This window comes from Perissodus microlepis, chromosome 20, assembly GCF_051167445.1.
Source record: "Perissodus microlepis isolate ML-2025 ecotype Zambia chromosome 20, ASM5116744v1, whole genome shotgun sequence".
In the NCBI taxonomy this organism is placed as follows: domain Eukaryota; kingdom Metazoa; phylum Chordata; class Actinopteri; order Cichliformes; family Cichlidae; genus Perissodus; species Perissodus microlepis.
Window position 1 is genome coordinate 6348177 of NC_140480.1, and position 20757 is coordinate 6368933.

Below are 20757 nucleotides of genomic sequence, written 5' to 3' on the forward strand. Positions count from 1 at the left end.
TGGTGGAATGAAAGGCAGGAAGCCACGCAGTGAACGACATTGTCATTTAAATGCATTTAAGTTGAATTAACAGTGACAACCTGGAATTCTGCGGCGAACGGGTCGTAGTAGCACTCATTAAAAAATCAGATATTTTCATACTTGGCAAGGCTAAAGATCGCGGGGAGTGGAGGCTTAAGCTTCCATGCTGGTGTGGTTGTCAATAAATAGCAACCCCTATTCCCTTATGTCTTATCCTGAATACCAATCTTTCTTCATCATTGTCTCAGTTAATATATAATATTAGAGTTTGAATTCTATGATGGAGTGCCCCAAGGCAAGGTGTGATTTTTAATTTTTTTTCCCTTTCATTTTCATCAGCCGTGACCCTGTCACCTCCTCAGGCAACGCAGGGAGATTGTTCAGCTCATGAGAATTGACTAGCTAATCCAGAGCAAAGCACTGCCAGACAGAGCAGACACTGCAGGCCGCCTTCATTCGTCAGACTTAGGCATTACAACTGTCATGAGCCACTGATGAATTTGCTATCAATGGTCCATAAAACCGAGTGTGTGTGTCTGTGTGTACATGTGAGACAGAGACCCACAGAGTCTTTTATTAATGACTCTAGCATCTCATTTGAGATGAAAGGCATATAAATGCGGGCAGTCTGCCCTGAGTGATGTGTGTGGGACCAGATGGGAAATGTGCACGTGTTTTTACTTGCTTGAGAAGCTGCGTGTGAAAGTGACGTATGTCACCTTTGCTGCCCTTCTGGCAGATGTTTAACACCTCATTTGTACCTGGCGATCATACTGTATTTAACACTGAAATATTAAATAAATCATGGGTGACAGCTGAAACCACATTAAAGGGAAGATTTAGTCCCCTTTCTACAGTTTATGTGTATCAGCTGATACAATTTTCCTATATATTATATACAGAGTTTCCACGATCAACAGCTGGGTTCTTTTCTTTTTGTACGTCATAAAAAAATCATTTAGCATATTCATGATTAGGGATGGGTATTGATAAGATTTTCACGATTCCGATTCCAGTTTCGATTCTGTTTAACGATTCGATTCTTTATCGATTATCTTATCGATTCTTTTTAAAAAAAAGGAGAACACTAAGTTCGATTAGCTTAGAACTTTGTTTTATATCTTCTCTTTGAACAAGATAGAAATTTAGGAGTAACATGGCCTTACAAACCCAACAGTGAGATCTTAAGAGATCCAGCCTATGGCTCTTCAATGGGGTGTCACAGGGTCCCCAGGAAAAAAAAATAGTAAATGTAAAATAATAAAATAAATATTCTTCTGTAGCAATAACAAAGTATAACATAAATTATTCTGTAGCAATTACACAAGAATATCCAGTAATGTCCCTGCCTACAATTAAACACATTCACTTACCGAAAATCGGGGCATCTGCTGTGGCAAATAGGTGCAAGCCTTTGACCACAAACTTAGTCACTGCTCGGTGACATTCGTCTATCCTGGCCTGAAAGGAGACGCTACCGGTAAACTGCAGCGAGAACTGCCAGCATCTGAGCCGAGCCAGCCAGACTCTGTCTCTCTCATCATGGTCACCTAAATGCACAGTAATGGCAGGTTTTGTAATAAGGCAGATCGCGCTAACATAATATGCACTGTTAGTTGATTATTTACCTGCCGCATTAACGGGAGAGGACGTGCAAACGTTACCGCTGCTGCTGCGTTGAGATTCACGAGTCCGGAGCGGAATTAAAATTACGACATTCATTTCAGGTCATCGCGTGTTTTGTGAGCAAATGCTTTTGCATATTCGTAGTGTTTCCTCCCTTAAATGAAATATCTACTTTGCAAGTATTGCAAGTTGCCCTGTTGTCATCCGTTCTCGTAAAGTATAACCAAACTTTTGAGCGTTTGAGCCGCCATGTTTCCTGCCAGGTAAATGACGCTCCGCAACGTGGTGACGTCATTCGGGGCGACTGGAATCGATAAGGGAATCGTTTGCAAAAATGGCAAACAATTCCAAGGAATTGAAACAGTGGGAACCGGTTCTCAACAAGAACCGGTTTTCGATACCCATCCCTATTCATGATCATGTAATTTCCCTGACTTTAAGTCAGTAAAGTGCGGACTGATTTAGGTTAGGCTTAGTTACTTTCATGGCCAAGTGAAGCCTTTTCCCTCATTATTCCTTGACAGTTGGAGCAGATAAAACAAAAGTCTGAAAATCATTTCAGATGTTTCAAATGAACAATCTGGTATGTTCTTAAAAAAAGGAATGCACTGGCCAGCTCAGCAACACCAAAGAAAAAGAAAGAGCACAGAAAACAACTAAGGTGGGTCATCACCTGGACAAGAACCCTTCACACATCTAACAAAGTCAGTGACTCTTGAGAAGTAGGTGTCTCGTTATCAGTCTACAATCACAAGACACCTTCATGAAACTAACTACACAGGGTTTTCAAAAAGGTCCAAACCACTTGATACACTCAAGATTAGGAACTCCAGATTAAACTTTGCCAGAAAAAAAACATCTGAAAGAGCCCGCACAGTTCTCGAGGGAAAAACAAATTGTTTGGACAGATGAAACTAAAATTAACTTGTACCACTATGACAGGATAAGAAAAGTATGGAGAAGAAAAGGAACAGCTCATGGTCTGAAGCTGACTGGCTTGTCTGAATTTTGTGGCGGTATATAGAGGAAGTATTACAAAAATAGGTGCCTTCAAATAGAAATGGATATTTGTGATGAACGAAAAGCAGAATCTCAAAAAATATATAGCATAATATAAAACAAACTGGCATACATATATATGAACTATAAGGCTCTACTTTTCCCCGGGGACTCAGATTGTCACAGGAATGAAAGGTAAGATAATGGCTGCTTTTAAAGAGCAAACATGAATTATTATCCCACCATGCATTCGCTAATGTGTAGGGATAAGCACATATGAGTTTTTCCCGGTAAGTCTTTTTGCTGAGCTTAGATGAAACAAATGGCAATAAAGCATCCTTGGCACCACTGATTGCACAGGTGTTTCAGTATCTCTCATTTCTGATTTTCTGGCTACAGAGCGCAGCCATTGATATGAGACTTAAGTGCTTTTTCCTGGAATAAAATCATTATGAGGAAATGAAACTCTGCTTGAGAAGGTGCATTAGCCTTAAGGGTATTGTGCATGTAGTTTCCTATGGAGTAACACTGCTGATCCTTATAGATTTTATAGGAGCCTAAGTGTTGCCCTGTCAGAAAGACTTTAAAGGTAACACAAACATCAAGTCTGTGGGGCTTAATTTGTCAAAAGGGTTCAAAAATATATTATTTATATAGAAAACATTAGGTAGTTGTTAACTTATTAAACATCTGAGTGGTTTTATTTCTTGCTATGATTAAGCACTTAGAAATATGTGTGACATTTGGCAAAAGTGTTGGCAGGACTGAAAAGTGTTCAAAGAGCTCCACTGTGGCCCCCAGAGCATCCACTTTGGCTTGTAATGGTGCTCACAATGCACATAGTTGTGTGCGTCAGTTAGATACAAAAGAATGATTTTTATAACCTGCAGAAAAAAGCCCCCTTAATTGCATTATCGTAAATGTATTTGTTTTTAAATCTATTCAAAAGAAGGTTTAAGCTTTTAACCCAGCAAAACGTCTCTGAATGGATTTTAGAGAGCGTTTGTTTGAATGCAATTATTCAAGCATAGGCTATAGCTGAGCTGCCAAGCGCGAACAAATAAGAGGATGTGGGCTGTTGCCTTCCGTCACATTCTTGACCCCAGCTGCTCTTTCATTCCTTTTCTTATTTAACACATTCCTTATTTGGGTTGTTCCCTTAGTCCTGTGATAAAGTATGCTATGCTTCCAAACTACACATATACCTTTTCATCTAGGCTTACTGGCACTTTACAGCATTTTCCTGTCATACAGTATGGCATGTTCAAAGGGTTTAAAAGGATACGATTATGTTGCACTATGACTGGACTTGGGAAATGAGACATTATATTGGAGAAATCAAAGTGGCATAATAATAATGTGCTCAGTTACATAGTTAATATCAAATAAACATTCGATCTAGAATTTCCATTCTAAGTGTTCCTGGTCCAATATTTATACATGGTTCTCTGCACACAATAAGTTGGAGCCATTATGTTCTATGTGTGCTGGAGTAAAGCTGCCTGTCACAGTAACGACACCATCTTCTGTGCTGTACCGTGGGTCTGTATGTCCTCAGTCTGCAAGCTGGCTGAATGAGAATTCTATGGGAACAATTGGCCCATTAATTGATTTTGTCTCCAGTATCAGGCAAAAAAACCGAACCCCGCCTTGTCTTTTTCTCCCATTCACTCTAAAGAGGGAAAACCAATCTAAAAATTACCCCCCTCTAGACACTTACTGTCATTCCCTATCAATTTTCAACCTCCATTGCTGTTTCAGCCAGGTCCAATCTCAGCTGCCTCGTGGCCACAGGACTCTCTGACAGATTGCTGGACCCTTTTTTCAACTTTATTTTGTGAGGCTTGCAGTTTTGGCGCAAGTGAGAGAAATGGGAACTGCAGCATGGAAGAAGAACACAGGAAAGGAGAGTAAGCCGATGATACAAAGAAAGGAGACAGAGAAAGATGGAGATGGCCTTGTATTGACATATAATCATCAAAAGTAATCCCCTGGGAAACACTGTGTGTTCCTGTGGAAGGAGATCTACTTAGTGCAGTGGCTAAATAGTTCTTGTAGGCCCAGAAAAATAATAGAGTTCAAGACTAATTCAATTTTCAGAGGGTCTCTGTTCTATTCCAATTTTCATTTTTTTTTCACCATTCATGAAGAAAGGATGATGGATTTTGTATCCCCAGAGAAGTTTTGGTGTTTTATGATTGTTTTCCACCATACCAAACCTGTCACACCTAGGCTGCCGCATTATTTAGGAAGACGGCTTGAGACATTTTGCTTAAATCACATAAATAGGAAATGACACTGATCAAATTCATAATTCAGTGGGACCAGCTGAACGTCAGCTGATGCATTGCTGCTTTTATGCAAATGCACACACTTTAGCAGTCATTTCCATCAGCGGCTGGGGATGGAGATTTTATTTACTGTTTCAATGAATCACAATAACTAGAGGCGAGTACGTTCAGGGAGTCTGAACACAACGACTGCAGAGATGGAGGGAGGTCAATAAATGCACATATTCCTTCACCATTCGAGTGAGAGACAAAGATCAGTCGTCATTAGCCCCGGCCTAATCCCTGTGGCTCTTCACAGTTGCATAAGGCTTAAGTCAGAGATACACTTTAAACTGTTGCTATTTAAAGAATTTCTGTTTACAATTTTGGCTATTTCTAGGTAGAGACAGAAAACATGAAGAAAAAAAATCCCAAGTTAATGCTTTTACTAGGAAAATTAAGAATGTGCCAGTGAAAAAGGATTTTGGTCTTAAAATCCAGCTTTGTACATTTGTCTTCTTTAAAGAATTCAGTAAATGCTGCGTTGCAAAAACCATTAAACTAAACGGTTCTCGGCACTTTATAGTTTCCTGCAATGTATCCTTCTGAGACTTGAGCGCATGTTTAGCTGCATTTTTTTAAGTCTCCAGCTATTTAGGATTAGTTGGACCTGATAAGTGTGAAAACTAAGCATCATTGTTTAACAGAAACGAATTTTTAAAATGAAGTCACCAGTGTTTAAGAAGGCAACAAACCGCTTTATTGACTAGAATGAAGTATGAAGTGCAGATAAGTCTAAATGTTGTATCCCTATATAAGGATGAAGGGTCTCAGGAGGTTAAAGCTTTTCTTTTTTGTGAGTTTAAGCTGACTAACAACTGGCAGATAAACCTGTGCAAAAGCAGATTACATCAGTGTGTTAATCCAGTGAGTTCTATAAATGTATAATTCAGTTTTATTACACCTAGGGATATGTTTGTATAGATCATATCAGAAAAGTAAGGAGATGCCCCGTGGGGTGAGAAACGCGAGCATTTAGACAAACACAAGCTATAAACAGCTCAGCTGTAGGCCCAAACTTATTTGGAGAACCGAAATTGTTTAAGAATTTTCAGTGGAACTGGTGTAATTTTTAAATACAATGGCAAGTCCAGAGACTGAAACATATTCAAAATATCAGGGAGGGTAAACAACCCCAGTACAGGGCAAGAAGAACATTTAAGAGCTGTCATAACTGATATTTACTTACATGTTCCTCTTGGTTATTCTGCTGTAAAACGTAATGTTCAAAATTGTATTTTTCATTTTGATTTAGCATGATTTAGAATGATGTAAAATGTGCTAACTCTCCCAGGGATGCTACTTTAGTTCTATTATCAGAGGATTTATTTACTATGAAGTTAAAGTTCAGCTGAACAGACTCATATGATTACATGAAAACCTAATAATTTACAGTATTACTTACTCTGTTATTAGACTGATGAAGCCCATAGTTTTCAGATCTTTTTATTTTCATTGTCTTAGTGTAAACAGCAGTGAGTTTGAGTGCTTCATTTGAGTGTCTGTTGAACTATAAAAGGCTATGCAGAGATTTTCTGGTCTGTTTCAAAGGCCATAAACAGCTTTTCTTTTCAGACTGCTTGTCCATAGTCTTGCTCTCCACAGCTTTACTGCTGGTTTGACCAATGACCTATTTCAGTTGTTCCGTCTGTCACTTGAGTCTCAAATGGATTATGTTTGCAAACCATGATTGGGTGCAAACTAGACATCCCATGTTCCTAGCTTTTGACTGCCAAACGCCAAGAGGCCTCAAAGCTTGTAGGGTTTGTGCCCCACTTAAGAACTCAAACCAGAGATAAATGGTTCCTGTTCATGACCCTTAGTGTTTGTAGACCACTCTGAATAAAAAATGTAAGTTTGATCTGTGGGTGAACAGCTTGGCAGCTTTAAAGGAGAAGAGGAAAAAAACACACCTTCAGCCACTGAAGGAAACTGTTTTCAGCAAAAAGCTCTAAAACACCAGACGCTAAACATAGTGGAGTACAGCTATAGAAGCAGATGTGTCCTCCAGGATATTCTGGTTGGAACAAAGGAAGAAAAAAAGAGGGAAAACAGAGGAGTAAATGTTGCAGTACAGTTATCAGCTTGGCAGAAACGTAAATCAATCAGTCCAGCTGAATGATAATGCTGAGTAAATAACTGTTGGTCAGGTTTGCAAAAAAGGAGTAGATAAATGTTCATATCTTGTTACAACCTGCAAGTGGTCACTGGTGTTTGCCTGTGTGTGTGCATGCGTGCTTTTGTGTGTTTGTGTGTGTTTAGCTCTAAATTGAAATGGCAGTGAAGTAACAACCATGCTAACATGTAGTTTGGAAGAAGCAACCTTTATAATGCTGGTTAAACAGCACTTACGTGGTAACGGTGGCTGTTTGGTGAAGTGAGTAATTATGTATTACGTTTACTGTTTCAAAATTAGTTTCTTTCTCTATGTGTCTGAACTGAGGGTGTCATATAATTTATGATCTGACAAGCCGCAAATTCCCCTTGTTCAGTGTTGGTGCAATCAAAACTGGTTTACGTAATCTCGTTATCGCCACTTGTCTTCTATGCCCTATTTGACTCAGCATTTAGCTTGCCGAGTACAGTTTTATTCATAAAGAAGTAATCAGTCACCCAGATGTAGGGTCACAAAGTCAAGCGACAGAAAACAGATGGAAATAATGTAAAAGGAAAAATAAAATGTCATACATCTGGTATGTTAGACTTAGATGTTAACTGTAATTGGGGAAAAAAGAAAATAAAGAGAAAAAATTTGATTGCATTTTACATTTTTTGCATCTGCAAATATGAGAGGGTCTTTAAGGGTCAAAGAGATGTAGATTATGTCATTAGAGGGGGTATGTGGGCTCTGCACTGCCACTCTAGTACTCTCCAATTTGTTGTAGTATAATAGTAGTATTGTCATGGTCTCCGTGCCTGCCCGGCCGGCCCCACAAGGCTACATTTGCTGTTTCGGTTCTCTCCCTCTCTGCCTGGGCGGAGCTCACTGTGGGCTCCCGCCCTTGGCCCACACACCTGACAACAATCACCTGTCATCACCGGGAGCACTATTTGAGGCTGGAACACAGATCCTCTCGTCGCTGGATGATTGTACTACTGACGTTAGTGTTCTCACAGCTCCTGTGAACTTGTGCTTCGTGATTAGTTTGTGACTTCCCTTCTCTTCTGCTTCAGACCTTCCCCCCCCCGGACCTGCGACCTCCCTGCCGTATGAACGTGTGTGAGTGTGGGCAAGAAGACGTGAGCGAGTGTGAGAGAGCTACCTTGTGATTCCCTGGAGTTTTGGATTCCCTTCACTGTATATATATTGTGCACTGGAGCCGGAAATAAACTGTTTTTTGGAGACATCTAACCGCTCTGCGCTTGAGTCCCTACAATCAGATCGTGACAAGTATAATAACAACAACTACGACCCCTAGCTGTATGTGTGCAAATTAGCAAGAGAGTGAAATCCCAGTCTTAGAGGTAACCGACGGCCACCACTGATATATATACATCATCTCATCCCATCTAGTTCTGAGGTTATGATTGGAATGGATATAAGGAGTGTGTAATTCTGCCTGTTAATGAACAATGTGATCACCAGGCGGCCGTGCAGATGATCCTTCATTGAAAATGTGTAAATTACACCTCTAGTCTTGTCTGCATGTGTGTGGTACTTTAAAAAGAAATAAATAACATAATAAACACAATAAACACATTAACAGTGTAACATATATCTAGCTATATTTCTGCCAGCATAATACTTAAATATATTACACATCACAGGTAAGAATATTGAAATATGACATGAAATAATAACTAAATCATAGCTTGGAAATCAGTATTTAAGATAAACGTAACCCAAAAGTAATAAGGCCACGCTAGCTCCAATATGTAGTTCTAAATCTCTATCCATACATAGCAACAACAGCGATATTGCCTCAACTGCACAAGGAAAGAAATATCAACATTTACAAGTAATAAACTGGACTTTAACCATCACACAATGCCATTATAAAAATAGCAAACACAGATAAGCAGTCAAGTTGGAGAAAGTTACTATGTGACAAACGCGACATAAATAGTGACGTAAACTAACGCCTGCTTATTGGTTGCCTGCACACACGATAAGCCACATGATCTGAAGTACAGTATTGGTCAAAAGTTTAAGAGCACCCAAATTCTTCCTGTTTTTTTAATTGAAAATCAAGATATTCAATGTCTCATTGTACTATGAAATGCAAGAATAGAAGAAATTACCAAAGTTTAAACGAAATTATGGAATTCAATTAGAAACCAAATATTCTTCAGAAAGTTTTTCTCCACTCTGTTGCTGAAGTTCCCATAAATGTGCTTTCTGTCTTCCGTCCAGTTCATCCCAAACCAGCTCGATGAAGTTTAAGTTCGCAGACTGTGCTGGCCAATTCATGTTTCATATTGGTCCATTTGATTGACCTTTATTATAATTATGAATTTATTTTATTTTCGGTTGCTACAAACGGGACAGACATGACTGGGGGATAGGACAGGGAGAAAGAATGAAAGAAAGAGAGGGAGAGAAAGAAAACCAAAGGGGAGAAGAGACGGTGAGAAGGGGAGGAAGAAAGGAAAAAACAAACAAACAAACAAAACACCTGGATCACCTGTATGGAGAAAAAAAACAGAAGAGAAAGAAAACAACAAAGAGCAACATAATAAAAACAGCACCATCACAATAAACTAGCTAGCAGTAGATAACAGTAGATACTAAATAATAAACGATATTGTGCAGCACGCAAGATAGACAGCGCACAATGTGCTTTGAGGCAGTAGCCAAGAAAGGTGTAGTCCGCGTCTGTGAACACCCGTGTGTACACCTGTGTGCATACCTGTGTGGATCAGCATGCTTGTATTCCAAAGGTTTCTCCATGTAACGATCTGCTAGGGAGTGTGGGGAGCCATAGCCCCGTCCACCAGGGTATGAAGCAGGTATGGAGGAGATCCAGGCCCCAGATATCCTGAGGCCCCAGAGTACAAGGACCCGAGGAGGACCACCAAAGGGGGGGGAACCGTGCCACCCTCCTGGGAAGAGCTGAGTAGAGCCCCAGAGGAGAGGTCACCCCGCAGCTACGGAGCAGAGGCCAGAGGGGGTTGCAGTGGCGTGCCCGCGGGCTCTGCCGGCAGCCAGCTGTGCCAGAGAGGACCGAGCTTCAGGCCCAGAGGCCTGAGGGCATCCCACCCCCCGGAAGGAGCCCAGCCGGGCCACAGGCGCCCGGCCCCGCCAATCGGCCACCAGGAGTGAGCCGGTACATGCATGAGCGCCCAGCCCCAGACGACAAGGACCACCAACACACCAACGTCTGAGGGCATCAGCCACCGGCAGGGAGTGTGGTGAGGGGAGATAGGCCTCCGTACTTTAGAGGGCCTGAGATGTACCCAGAGAGGTTGAGTCTAAGACCCAACCTGACATATAGACACAGACAAACAGGCACACGCGGACACAGACGTGCATTCCCACCCCCATATGCACAACCAAATACTCGGCACTCACCCAACGTGTAGACAGACACAAATAGACACTGCACAGACAGTCGCACTCCCCAAACATACTCTATATCCCAGGTCCAGGTACCCCCGCCCCCAGAGGGGCAAGCCGCACCTAGACCCAGGAGATGTAACCCTTCTCTCTGGGGTGGAGGCAAGCGGACCACCTCCTTATCTGCAGTAGCAGGGAGGCCCCGCATCCCAGACCCCAGTCTGACGGCCAGCACCTCCTCCCAGCCCCCCAGCCCTGACGGCTAACAGAACCGGGGTGAGTGAAGACCTCAAACCTCCCTACGCCCGCTCATATGTAGTGTTGCTGTGTGCTGTTCTAAAGTGCATTTAAAACTCAGGAGAGCATGGTACTAGCTTCCTCTCAGAGAGCAGCACGGCTCCTCCCGAAAACCCTTAGTGTCTAAATGCATTTAAAATTGAGGGTAGGGCACCAGTGCCAGAGGTGGGTTGGAGTACAACGACCATCCTCTGGATGCTGTAAAACGTGCCCACCCCCAAGGCCCTATATGTATGTGTTATGTGAGAGTGTGAGTAATGTGGATGTCTAGGTTGCAGAATAAAATTGAGGCACAGGCGGCCAGAAGGGGACAGAGGGGGAGTGCCTCCCCTGCACCCTGGTGACATACCTGCACCCCAAGCCCTGCGTGTGTGGGTGGGTGTGGTAGAGCGGGAATAGGGAGGCAACTGAGGATGGGGAGGGAAGAAAGGGAGGGGCAAGCGGCCCCTCCCTGGGGCCAGCTCCCCCGCTGACCCCAGTAGGCACCCCCACGCTCTGGAACCCAGCAGGGCAAGGGGGCCCAGGCCCATCCAGACCGGGGCCCGCAGCAGCAGCACCGCCCAGCCCCACAGAGTCCGGGGCAGCCCACCCGACTCCACCCCAGAGAAAACTGCACCCACCCCATCATCCAATCATCTCCCAAACTACACAAGACAATAGACACCCAGGTTGAGTTCATTCTCCCCCTCTCCTATATCTCTCCCCCCACCTGCAGAGTGAGCTCCTGTAGTGAGGAGACCACCTGCAAAGATATAACAACCTCCCCACCAGTTAGAGAGCCCCCTAGTTGGGCCGATGCACCAGAGGTCCCCTGCACTGGGGCTGAGCCCCCCTGCACCCACCCGCCCACTGCGCCGGCGACACAACAGCCAGGACCCAAGCCCCCAAGGCCCGGCCAGCACCCCAGACCGGTGGGCGGAGCACCCCCAGACCCCTAAGCCTCCACGCCCATCCCGGACCCTCCCAGGGGCAGCCAGGCTACCAGGCCAGTAACCAACGTCCGCCAGCACAGACCCTCCCCCATCTCCGCTGTACGCAGCCACAAGGAAAACACCATCCAAGAGCCCCAGAGCTTCTAACCAGGTCATGGCCACATCCCCCAGGTTAGGCCCTCCAGGGAAACGTCCCTAGGGACTCCCCAGACGCCCTAAGGCCGTCCCTACCCCCATATCAACCACAATAGCGAAGGCAGGACCAAACCATGACCCCCCACCCCCACTAGGTGATGAAGCCGATCAAAGGAGCCCAAAGGGATTGATCAAATGTGATGGCAGAGGTTGTATCAAGACTAATGTGATCTATTAGATGGTTTTTATATTGGTTAGAATTAAGATTATTTTTATTTTTCCAGTTAATGAGGACCATTTTCTTGGCGATGCATAGGGCCGTAAAAACAACGTGGGCTGTGTTTATTTCTGCAGTGTTGCCCAGCAAGCATACTAAAGGGGAGGCTGGAATGTTACATTTCAGACACTTTGATAAGTCTTCACATATCTCACGCCAAAATTTCTGAACTGGTGGACAGAACCAAAGAGCGTGGATGTAATTGTCCGGTGTATTTGCTGTGCAGTGTGAGCAGTTGTTGGAAGGCGTATAGCCGATCTTGAACATCCTATGACCAGTATAGTGCACTCTGTGTAATATTTTGTATTGTATTAATTGCAAACTGGGATTTCTGATCCATTGAAAGGTTTTTAAGCATATCTGAGACCAAAGGTTTGGGTCTAAGTTGATTGATAAATCTGCTTCCCATTTTGCAATAGGAAGGGATATTGATTCATCTATTTTAGAAAGTGTTCTGTATATTTTAGACAATAATTTGGGGGGTTTTAGACTAAAAAATTGTACCACACTTGGTGGTGTTTGTAATTCAGCTTCACTGGGATTAAATTTCTTTTTTACTATGGATTTAATTTGTTGATATTCCAAAAATTGTTTCTTGTTGATCCCATATTGTATAACTAGTCTGTCAAACGAAATAAAGTCTGTTCCTTCCAATATATGTTCCAAGTATTTAATTCCGTTGCAACTCCAATCTGAAAAGTTTAGCATATTATTGTTTTGTAATATGTCCGGATTGTTCCAGATAGGTGTACGTTTGCATGGGATTAATGAAGACTCTGTCATTTTTAGAAACTCCCACCATGCTGTCAGAGAAGAGCTAATATTGATGCTTTTAAAGCATTCATGTCGTTTGATGTTTGAGCTGATAAATGGTAGGTCTGAAATTTCTAGGTTATTACATAGTGCCTGTTCTACATCTATCCAAGGTTCATCTAAGAGGGTGTGTTTAAACCATCTAGAGATGAACTGAAGCCTGTTGGCTAAAAAATAGTGATTAAAGTTAGGCAGACCTAATCCTCCTTTATCCTTGGTCCTTTGTAGTGTTTTTAAGCTGATACGTGGGGGTTTATCTTTCCAAAGGAATTTAGAAATGTACGAGTCTAGAGATCTGAACCAATCTTGTGATGGCTTATTTGGGATCATTGAAAATAAATAGTTTATTTTTGGCAAGATCATCATTTTTATAGCGGCGACCCTTCCCATGAGTGATATGGGTAAAGATTTCCATCTAGCCAGGTCGCCTTCTACTGTCTTTAAAAGTGGGATGTGGTTTAATTTAGTTAATTATAAGTTTAGGAGAGACATTAATACCTAAATATTTTATATTTCCACATTGCAGTGGGGAAGGAGAAGAATTATGGAAGGAGCAATTAATCGGAAGAACTGTTGATTTCGACCAGTTAATTGAATAATCTGAGACACTTGAGAAGGAATTTAACAATGCAATTACCCCAGAGATATTGGTTTGTGAGTTTTGGAGAAAAAGTAACACATCATCTGCATAAAGGCTGATTTTATGTTCTATGTTCTTACATTTTATGCCCTTAATTGTTGTAGCCTGTCTAATTGCTGCTGCTAATGGCTCAATAAAAATTGCAAACAGTAAAGGGGAGAGTGGGCATCCCTGTCTGGTGCCCATCAGAAGAGAGAAGCGGGAGGATGTTTGGCCATTTGTTCTGACACAAGCTGTTGGGGAGTTATATAATATTTTTAACCAGTTTATGAAAGAGGGTCCAAAACCAAATTTATGTAAAGTTGCAAATAGAAATTTCCAGTTAACTCTGTCAAATGCTTTTTCTGCATCTAAAGAAAATATTATGGTTTCAGTGTTTTTACTGCATGAGTAGTCTATTAAATTAAGTAATCTACATGTATTTGTTGATGAGTGCCTACCTTTTATAAAGGTGATTCTTTGTGGCTTTGAGTCTGCCGGATCTCTTCCTATCAGAGTTTTTTAGTGCCTTTGGATGCTGTAGAAGACTATACTTACTGACACTTTGACTTTCTTTGTGATTTCTCTGTAGGAAAGACCTAACCTTTAAAGGGTTATGATGTTCTGTATCTCTTTCATTGTTACCTACCTTTTTCCTCGCTATATTTATAGTAGCACACAACTATCTGCAGTACATCACTGTTTAAATAAAGCTTACGAGGGCATGGTACCACAGTGCGTTTCAACCATACTTTTATGCAGACAGAAGAGATTGTAAGTACTCAAGAAAAGTTGGGACACCTACCAGAAATTGGTAGCACCACCTTTCAAGACTTGATCAACCTGCGTTGCTGCAGAACAGCTTAAGTTGTTAATGCATTTCTTGTTCCCTGAAAACTGCCTCTGCCTCTGAAATGTACATTTTTTTTAAAGATTTGTGTAACCTTACTTTTTTTTAACCTCTGGCAATCCCCCACTTACCTTTATACCATTTCAAGCTATTCATTGGACTCGAACTGAAATTCAATAAGAACTGGAAGAATTGGGGTGTTCTAAAAATTTCCACTGGTAATATACATAAAAAAAAACCACACAGCAAACTCTGATTACAGTTCTTCATCAGCCTTCCCTTTCCACTCCTGTTGCACATCAACTGCCAGCAGGGCAGCGTTCTGATTAGATACTCAACAGCCAATTTAGTCGATCTCAGGAGGCTGTCCTTCGTCACAGTGATGGGAACAGAGTCACACCAATCCAAACTGAAATAAACAACTCTGTGTTGCCAAACTGTTTTTGTGCTTACACTCCTACATACTGACAGAATCATTGTTTTTAGTTTGTATGTCTTTGTTCCTGCTTGAGAAGAGAAGTAATTAAGGCCAGAAGGTTTTTGTTGACAGTTGTGTGGCAGTGCAGCTTTGTGCGAGATATCTTCATGTGACTGTGAATGCTGCTAAGTGGGATGATGTAATTGACATGATTTGAAAACCCCAGACTCGTAATCATGTTGTTTCTGATTCAGGGTCACTACACTCCACAATGCTGTGGACTTGCTGAGGGTCACATTTTTTTAATAAGCTTTATAAGAAAAAAGTAGCTATTTCTTTTCTATTAAACAATCTATAAATCATATTAAATGCTTTTTAAAGCACTTCATTTACCCACTGAAATCACTTCAAGAAATTAAGTATTCAGTATTTTCAAATGTATTTGTACAATATAAAAAAAGTTACTAAAGTTTTATTAAAAAGTATTTATTAAAATACCCCAATTATTTAAATTTACACATACATAAACACTGTAAATTGTGGGCATCACATTTTCCCTGAGATAGAAGTTGGCGCCTCTTCCAGGCAGGACCTAGAGCTGTATGGGGTCCTGAAGTGGTGAGCAGAAAAGATACGACTTATCAGGAAGCTCCCACTCTGTCATTGTAATGCGGCGCTACCCTGATCCCTTTTGCTAACCTAGAGGCTATGTGGACACTGAAAAATAGGTGATAGTCTTCACCCCACCGCATCCTGCCCCCCACACTCAAACCCTGTCATATCTGGAGTGCTCCACTCCACACTGAGCTTGCCTCCAGAGTGCATGGTTAGACAATAACATATCTGTTACGCTCTTTATGTTAAGCGCCCTTTTGGTGGTAACCATTGTTGTATTTTTTTAATGTCATGATGATTTATTAACTCACCAAATTCAAATTAGCAGTAGAATGTAGACTCAAAGTCTTTCTCATGTATACCTGTGTAAACCACTCAACACTCCAACACTACCTACTTCTTGCTAAGTATAGTATATATAACAAATTATATTTTAACTGACATAAAAAAATGTAGCCGTAAACTCAAAGTACTGCAGGATTGCACGTGGTTATAGTTTGTTTTTTATAATGGATACACAGAAAATAATTCCAGTCATGGATTTCAGTAAGGCAAGCAAAAGGTATTCATATGTATAGGTGAATATTTTACATAATACATTAAAAACACATTGCTTAAAAATAGAAATTAAAACCTAACGGTGTAAATTTAGAGCATGACAACTCTAAGCGTAAGATAGGGAATTGTGAATGCTCGAATACAGTGCATACGCCTATACATGTTTTTAACCTCATAAAGTCAGAGTGAGAGCTATATTGTTCTATATTTGTGTAAGCTCCATGTTGCGCTGGGAAGAAAAGAAATAAGTTTTATGTCGAGAAATATTTTTTTCAGTCTTTGCTTCTCAGTAAATCATTGTAATCTCTTAGAAAACTCAAACATACTCATGATCATTTTAGTGAAGGACTGGATTAGTGATTTGTTTACTGAACACAAAAAACAGTGTATGCACAACTTGCCTATATGCCTATATGAACTGTTGCCCCAGCCTTCTATGTCCATAAGAGGGCTATCTCTGAGTTGAATGGTCATGAGGTGCTCCAACATGGACCCTTCTTGCTGCCAGAGTAGCACAGACATTTCTAAACTAGGAGTATATCCAGACTTCTTTGGCTAGGATTTAGTCCCAGTATGTCTCCAATTGAACATGCCGGGGAAATCCTGGGTCGACGTGATCATCAGATGCCACCATCAATGACTACTGCACTGCAGCTGCAGGCTGCACTCAAATCTGTTGTTGAGCAATTGAGCAACAGCAGATCTGGATACTTGTTCAGTCCATACACAGATGGGTGACTGCTTGCATCATGTCCAGAGGAGGGTATACCTCATATTAAACATCTTGTTTATGCCTATATTACAATGTTGTTCCATAACATCTGTTTAAAACACTTTTTTTTTTCTATTTTGAGTAGTATACATAAATTTCCCATTTATTTAAACATATTTATTTACAGTCAAAAAATACATATAAACTATATTAATCCTCAGATGCCATCTATAATGTATAACTATGATTGAATTAGATCATTAGAATGTTGATCTGTATTTATGGGTTGGTTATTGGAGACTGAACACACAATTTCAATATACTTGCCCATTATATAGAACTCCTTGTGTTGCTGCCTTTGCACAATCAATACATGCAAACTTAATGAATAAGAAATTAAACTGAGTCTGTGGCTATTATAGGATTTTTAAAAACTCATGAACTGTATCTTGCGCTCGGCTGTTTCCAGAACGGGACCTTTCTCGGATTGCCAATAAGGGTGTTGCTGCTTGAGTTGCTCTGTAAAATGTGGTTCTATTATCAGGTCCATTAAGTATACCTCTGTGTAATGACACTCCACTCGCCAACGTTTCTCTCTCGACCCTTCTCCTAATAACCCCTTTTACATTTCATTTTCGTTATTTAGCGGGCAGCACTTATCCTCAGCCACTTTACATTTTGCCAGTGATCAAATTAATGGAGTCAAAAGGCCTGGGAAGCAGGTACATGTCATACGGGCAAAGCAGTGGGACTAATTGTAGTTTCAGGGGAGGCAAGATGGGACCTAAAGTAATCCATGCTGCGCGAAAATTGTACCGGAGCAAGGCTCACATATCCTCTCTTATGGTTTGTTGTCATAGTTTATTGTAGTCTTGAAGGTCTCTAGTGTCCTTATGTAAGAAATCAGTCATAGGTATGGGTGCACAAGGGGATGATGCAGTTTAACACCAGCCCTGTCGTACGAGGGATGAAGGCTGATAGAAAAATCTGTTGGTGTCGTGAATTAAAGATACATGTGCCACTCATAGTGCTCTGCAAAAGCCACAGACACAAAATGTGAATACGCTCTAAAAGATCAAGCTATGAATAATTTACAAAACATTTTTTACAGAAAGTGCATTAATCGGCACGGTGGTTAGCACTGTTGCCGCACAGCAAGAAGGTCCTGAGTTCAGTTTCCACCATCTTTCTGTGTGGAGTTTGCATGTTCTCCCCGTGTTTGCGTGGGTTCCTTCCGGGTACTCCGGCTTCCTCCCACCGTCCAAAGACATGCAGCTTGTGGGGATAGGTTAATTGGATAATCCAAATTGCCACTAGGTGTGAATGTGCGAGTGAATGTGAGTGCGAATGGTTGTCTGTCCCTGTGTGTTAGCCCTGCGACAGACTGGCGACCTGTCCAGGGTGTACCCCGCCTCTCGCCCTATGACGGCTGGGATAGGCTCCAGCGCCTCCCGCGACCCTGAAAAGGATAAGCGGAAGCGAATGGATGGATGGAGTGCATTAATCACAAAAAAGTAAATTAAAATAAATAATTGATCTGAACCCCTGATGTTTCTGGGGTATGTCAGGAATCACTATGGCAGCATTTAAACGCAGAATGGTTTTATTTGGAGGCATTGCTTTATGTTTGTAATAATGTTACTGTCCGTGGATGTGACACATATAACAAAATTTGTTGTCTCTCAACCAATCACTTCTGTAATTTCAAACATAGGTACATATATATAGTATATATAATATACCACCTAATTTAATTGATCCGGTCCAAACAGGGTTTGAAGTTGAATGAAAGAAAGTCGCACCGCACACATGCTCAATTAATTTAAGTACATAAAGTATAAAACAGTCTACTTAAGAGATGAAAATACCATGAGAATTTAAAATGCTTTAAAACAATATAAAATGCTATGACAAACAGGCCTAAATGCCTTAAAAAAAGACAGTTTAAAAGCGCATTGTGCAGAGTGCTGTTACTGTGCATCTAGTGACTTAGAGCTATTGTCTGTAACAAGATTATAGAAGCACGTTCTTTAGATAACAGACAGTTGCCTCGCTTCCACATGGAAACTTCTGATTAGGTTCTGATTAAGGGACTTGCAATCATCTTCTACACGTTCAAATTTTACATGACCAGAAATCCTAACCTTGACTGAATGCAGTTCTTTTTTCCGCAAAAACTACTTTTTTTTGTAATGCTGTTTAAATTTAGAAAAGCATCACTTATTACATCTTTGAAATTCTTGGTTCAAATGTGCAACTATGACCAGGAAATACAGAGGACATTTGTCATCCTTAGTTGTCCCATTCATCTCAGATTTAATTTTTTCAGTGTGAGTTGGAGCTGGAGTCTCAGAGTATGAAGTGTGATTTATGCATGGCACTTGGTACTGGAACTGCACGAGATGGGGTAAAGCAGTTCCCCTCACCCCCACCCTCCCCCTTTGCCCCGCGGATGCATGAAATTAAGCAGAATGACTCTACTCATCCGACTATAAATGACGCTCCATATGCTCCACCTAGACACCCGCGTTCAGTGTGCCAAAAGTCACAATTTTGGATTTTATTTTTTCGTTTTAATGTGAAAAATTGAAGTGTGACATTTGTCTGTTGTGGCTTGTTTTAAAAGGGAGCTGGTGCTTTGAAAGCACTTTAAAAATTTTTACCCTGAGTCAAATTGCGAGGGGAAAAAAACAAGAAAAAAACAAAAAACAATAGTCTGTGCTGTTGTTTTTCATTTTGTCGTTTTTCGTCTTTGTCACAACGACAGGGAGGAGTACTTTAAAGCACCATTCAATGAATATTAAATGAGTACTCCTCTCGCCTTTACTCGTCAATCCTGTCAACACAGAGAAGGTTCAACAGATGACTTCAAAGACAAATTTCATTACACAATCAGTGCCTTGTCTCTACTCATCTGATGGACCGCACCTATCTCTGTGATGCTTATTACTGTCAGTAATTTGGCTCTGCAGTTATCTCAATAACAAATAAAACCGCAGCCTCCCGTGGTGATGTTAAATCAGTTTAGCATTTCACACACAACAATTTCTGCAGTCATGTAGCTGTTCAAAGCCGATGCACCAGTATGAGACCCAATTCCAGCAAGCACGTGACCCTTCTCTCTCTGCTGAAGTAACACTTTTATTTTGGCTTAAATGCATATTCACTGTTAAAACGGTGCAGCGATTCACAATTGCACAAATTTGGGCAACGTTGTGGTGCGGGCCTGCTAAAGCTCTCTTCCTTTTCTGCAAATTGCAGTTCTGCTGCGTGAAGAGGTGGCCCAGCTCCAGGAAGAGGTGCACCTGCTGCGGCAGATGAAGGACATGTTGAATAAGGACCTGGAGGAGACCCAGGGAGGTTGCTCGGCTGACGTGCTCTCTGCCACTGAACTCCGTGTGCAGCTGGCGCAGAAGGAACAGGAGCTGGATCGAGCCAAGGAGGCTCTGCAAGGTAAGGACTGTCAGGAAACAAGAAACTGTGTGTGCTGTTTAAAACACAGACTTTTTTTTATTTAAGAAGAAATGTGGAAAGTTCTTGTTATTAATTCGATTTCTTTACAACATTTTCTGATCGGTAGTAGCAACCAGTTTTAATAATACAGGTAGGTAACATTTAGCCCAGGAGTTTGCTCACTGTGTGAAGACAAGCACCTCCTGACCGTTTCATCCAGTGACACGCTTTTGCCTACAAGAACAATTAAATTATATTTCTACGAACAAAAAAAGGGTGAAAGAAAACAAAATACTAAATGGAAAGGTGTAGGTCTTAACCTTTAAATTGATCTTGTTTTTCATTAAAAATTGGAACATGGACATCATCACTTACAGTCTGATTTCATGGCACTATTCCACTGATGCTCTAGAAGAAGTTTTCATCTCAGGCTGACAGATTATGTGCTCTACCCGTCTTCTTCTTTTTCATGTAGTCTTTTTTACATGTCAGCTTCAATGAGCAAACTTGTTTTTCACTTGTTTCACTTTTTAGAAGCACAGGGGAAGCAATATTCAGAACCTCTGTTATGTCAGCCTGAACGCATTTTCACTTTTTTTCATCAT

General features: G+C 41.3%; 1 protein-coding gene across 5 annotated transcripts in view; it reads left to right on the plus strand.

Moving 5' to 3' along the window:
* kazna (kazrin, periplakin interacting protein a) overlaps positions 1-20757 on the plus strand; it is a 194732-nt gene that overhangs the window by 146072 nt on the left and 27903 nt on the right. For all 5 annotated transcript variants that reach the window (XM_084917514.1, XM_084917513.1, XM_084917515.1 and 2 more), the window contains one exon: positions 19961-20152. In XM_084917514.1, the coding sequence (XP_084773640.1) occupies positions 19961-20152 (192 nt within the window). The remainder of the gene's footprint in view (positions 1-19960; positions 20153-20757) is intronic.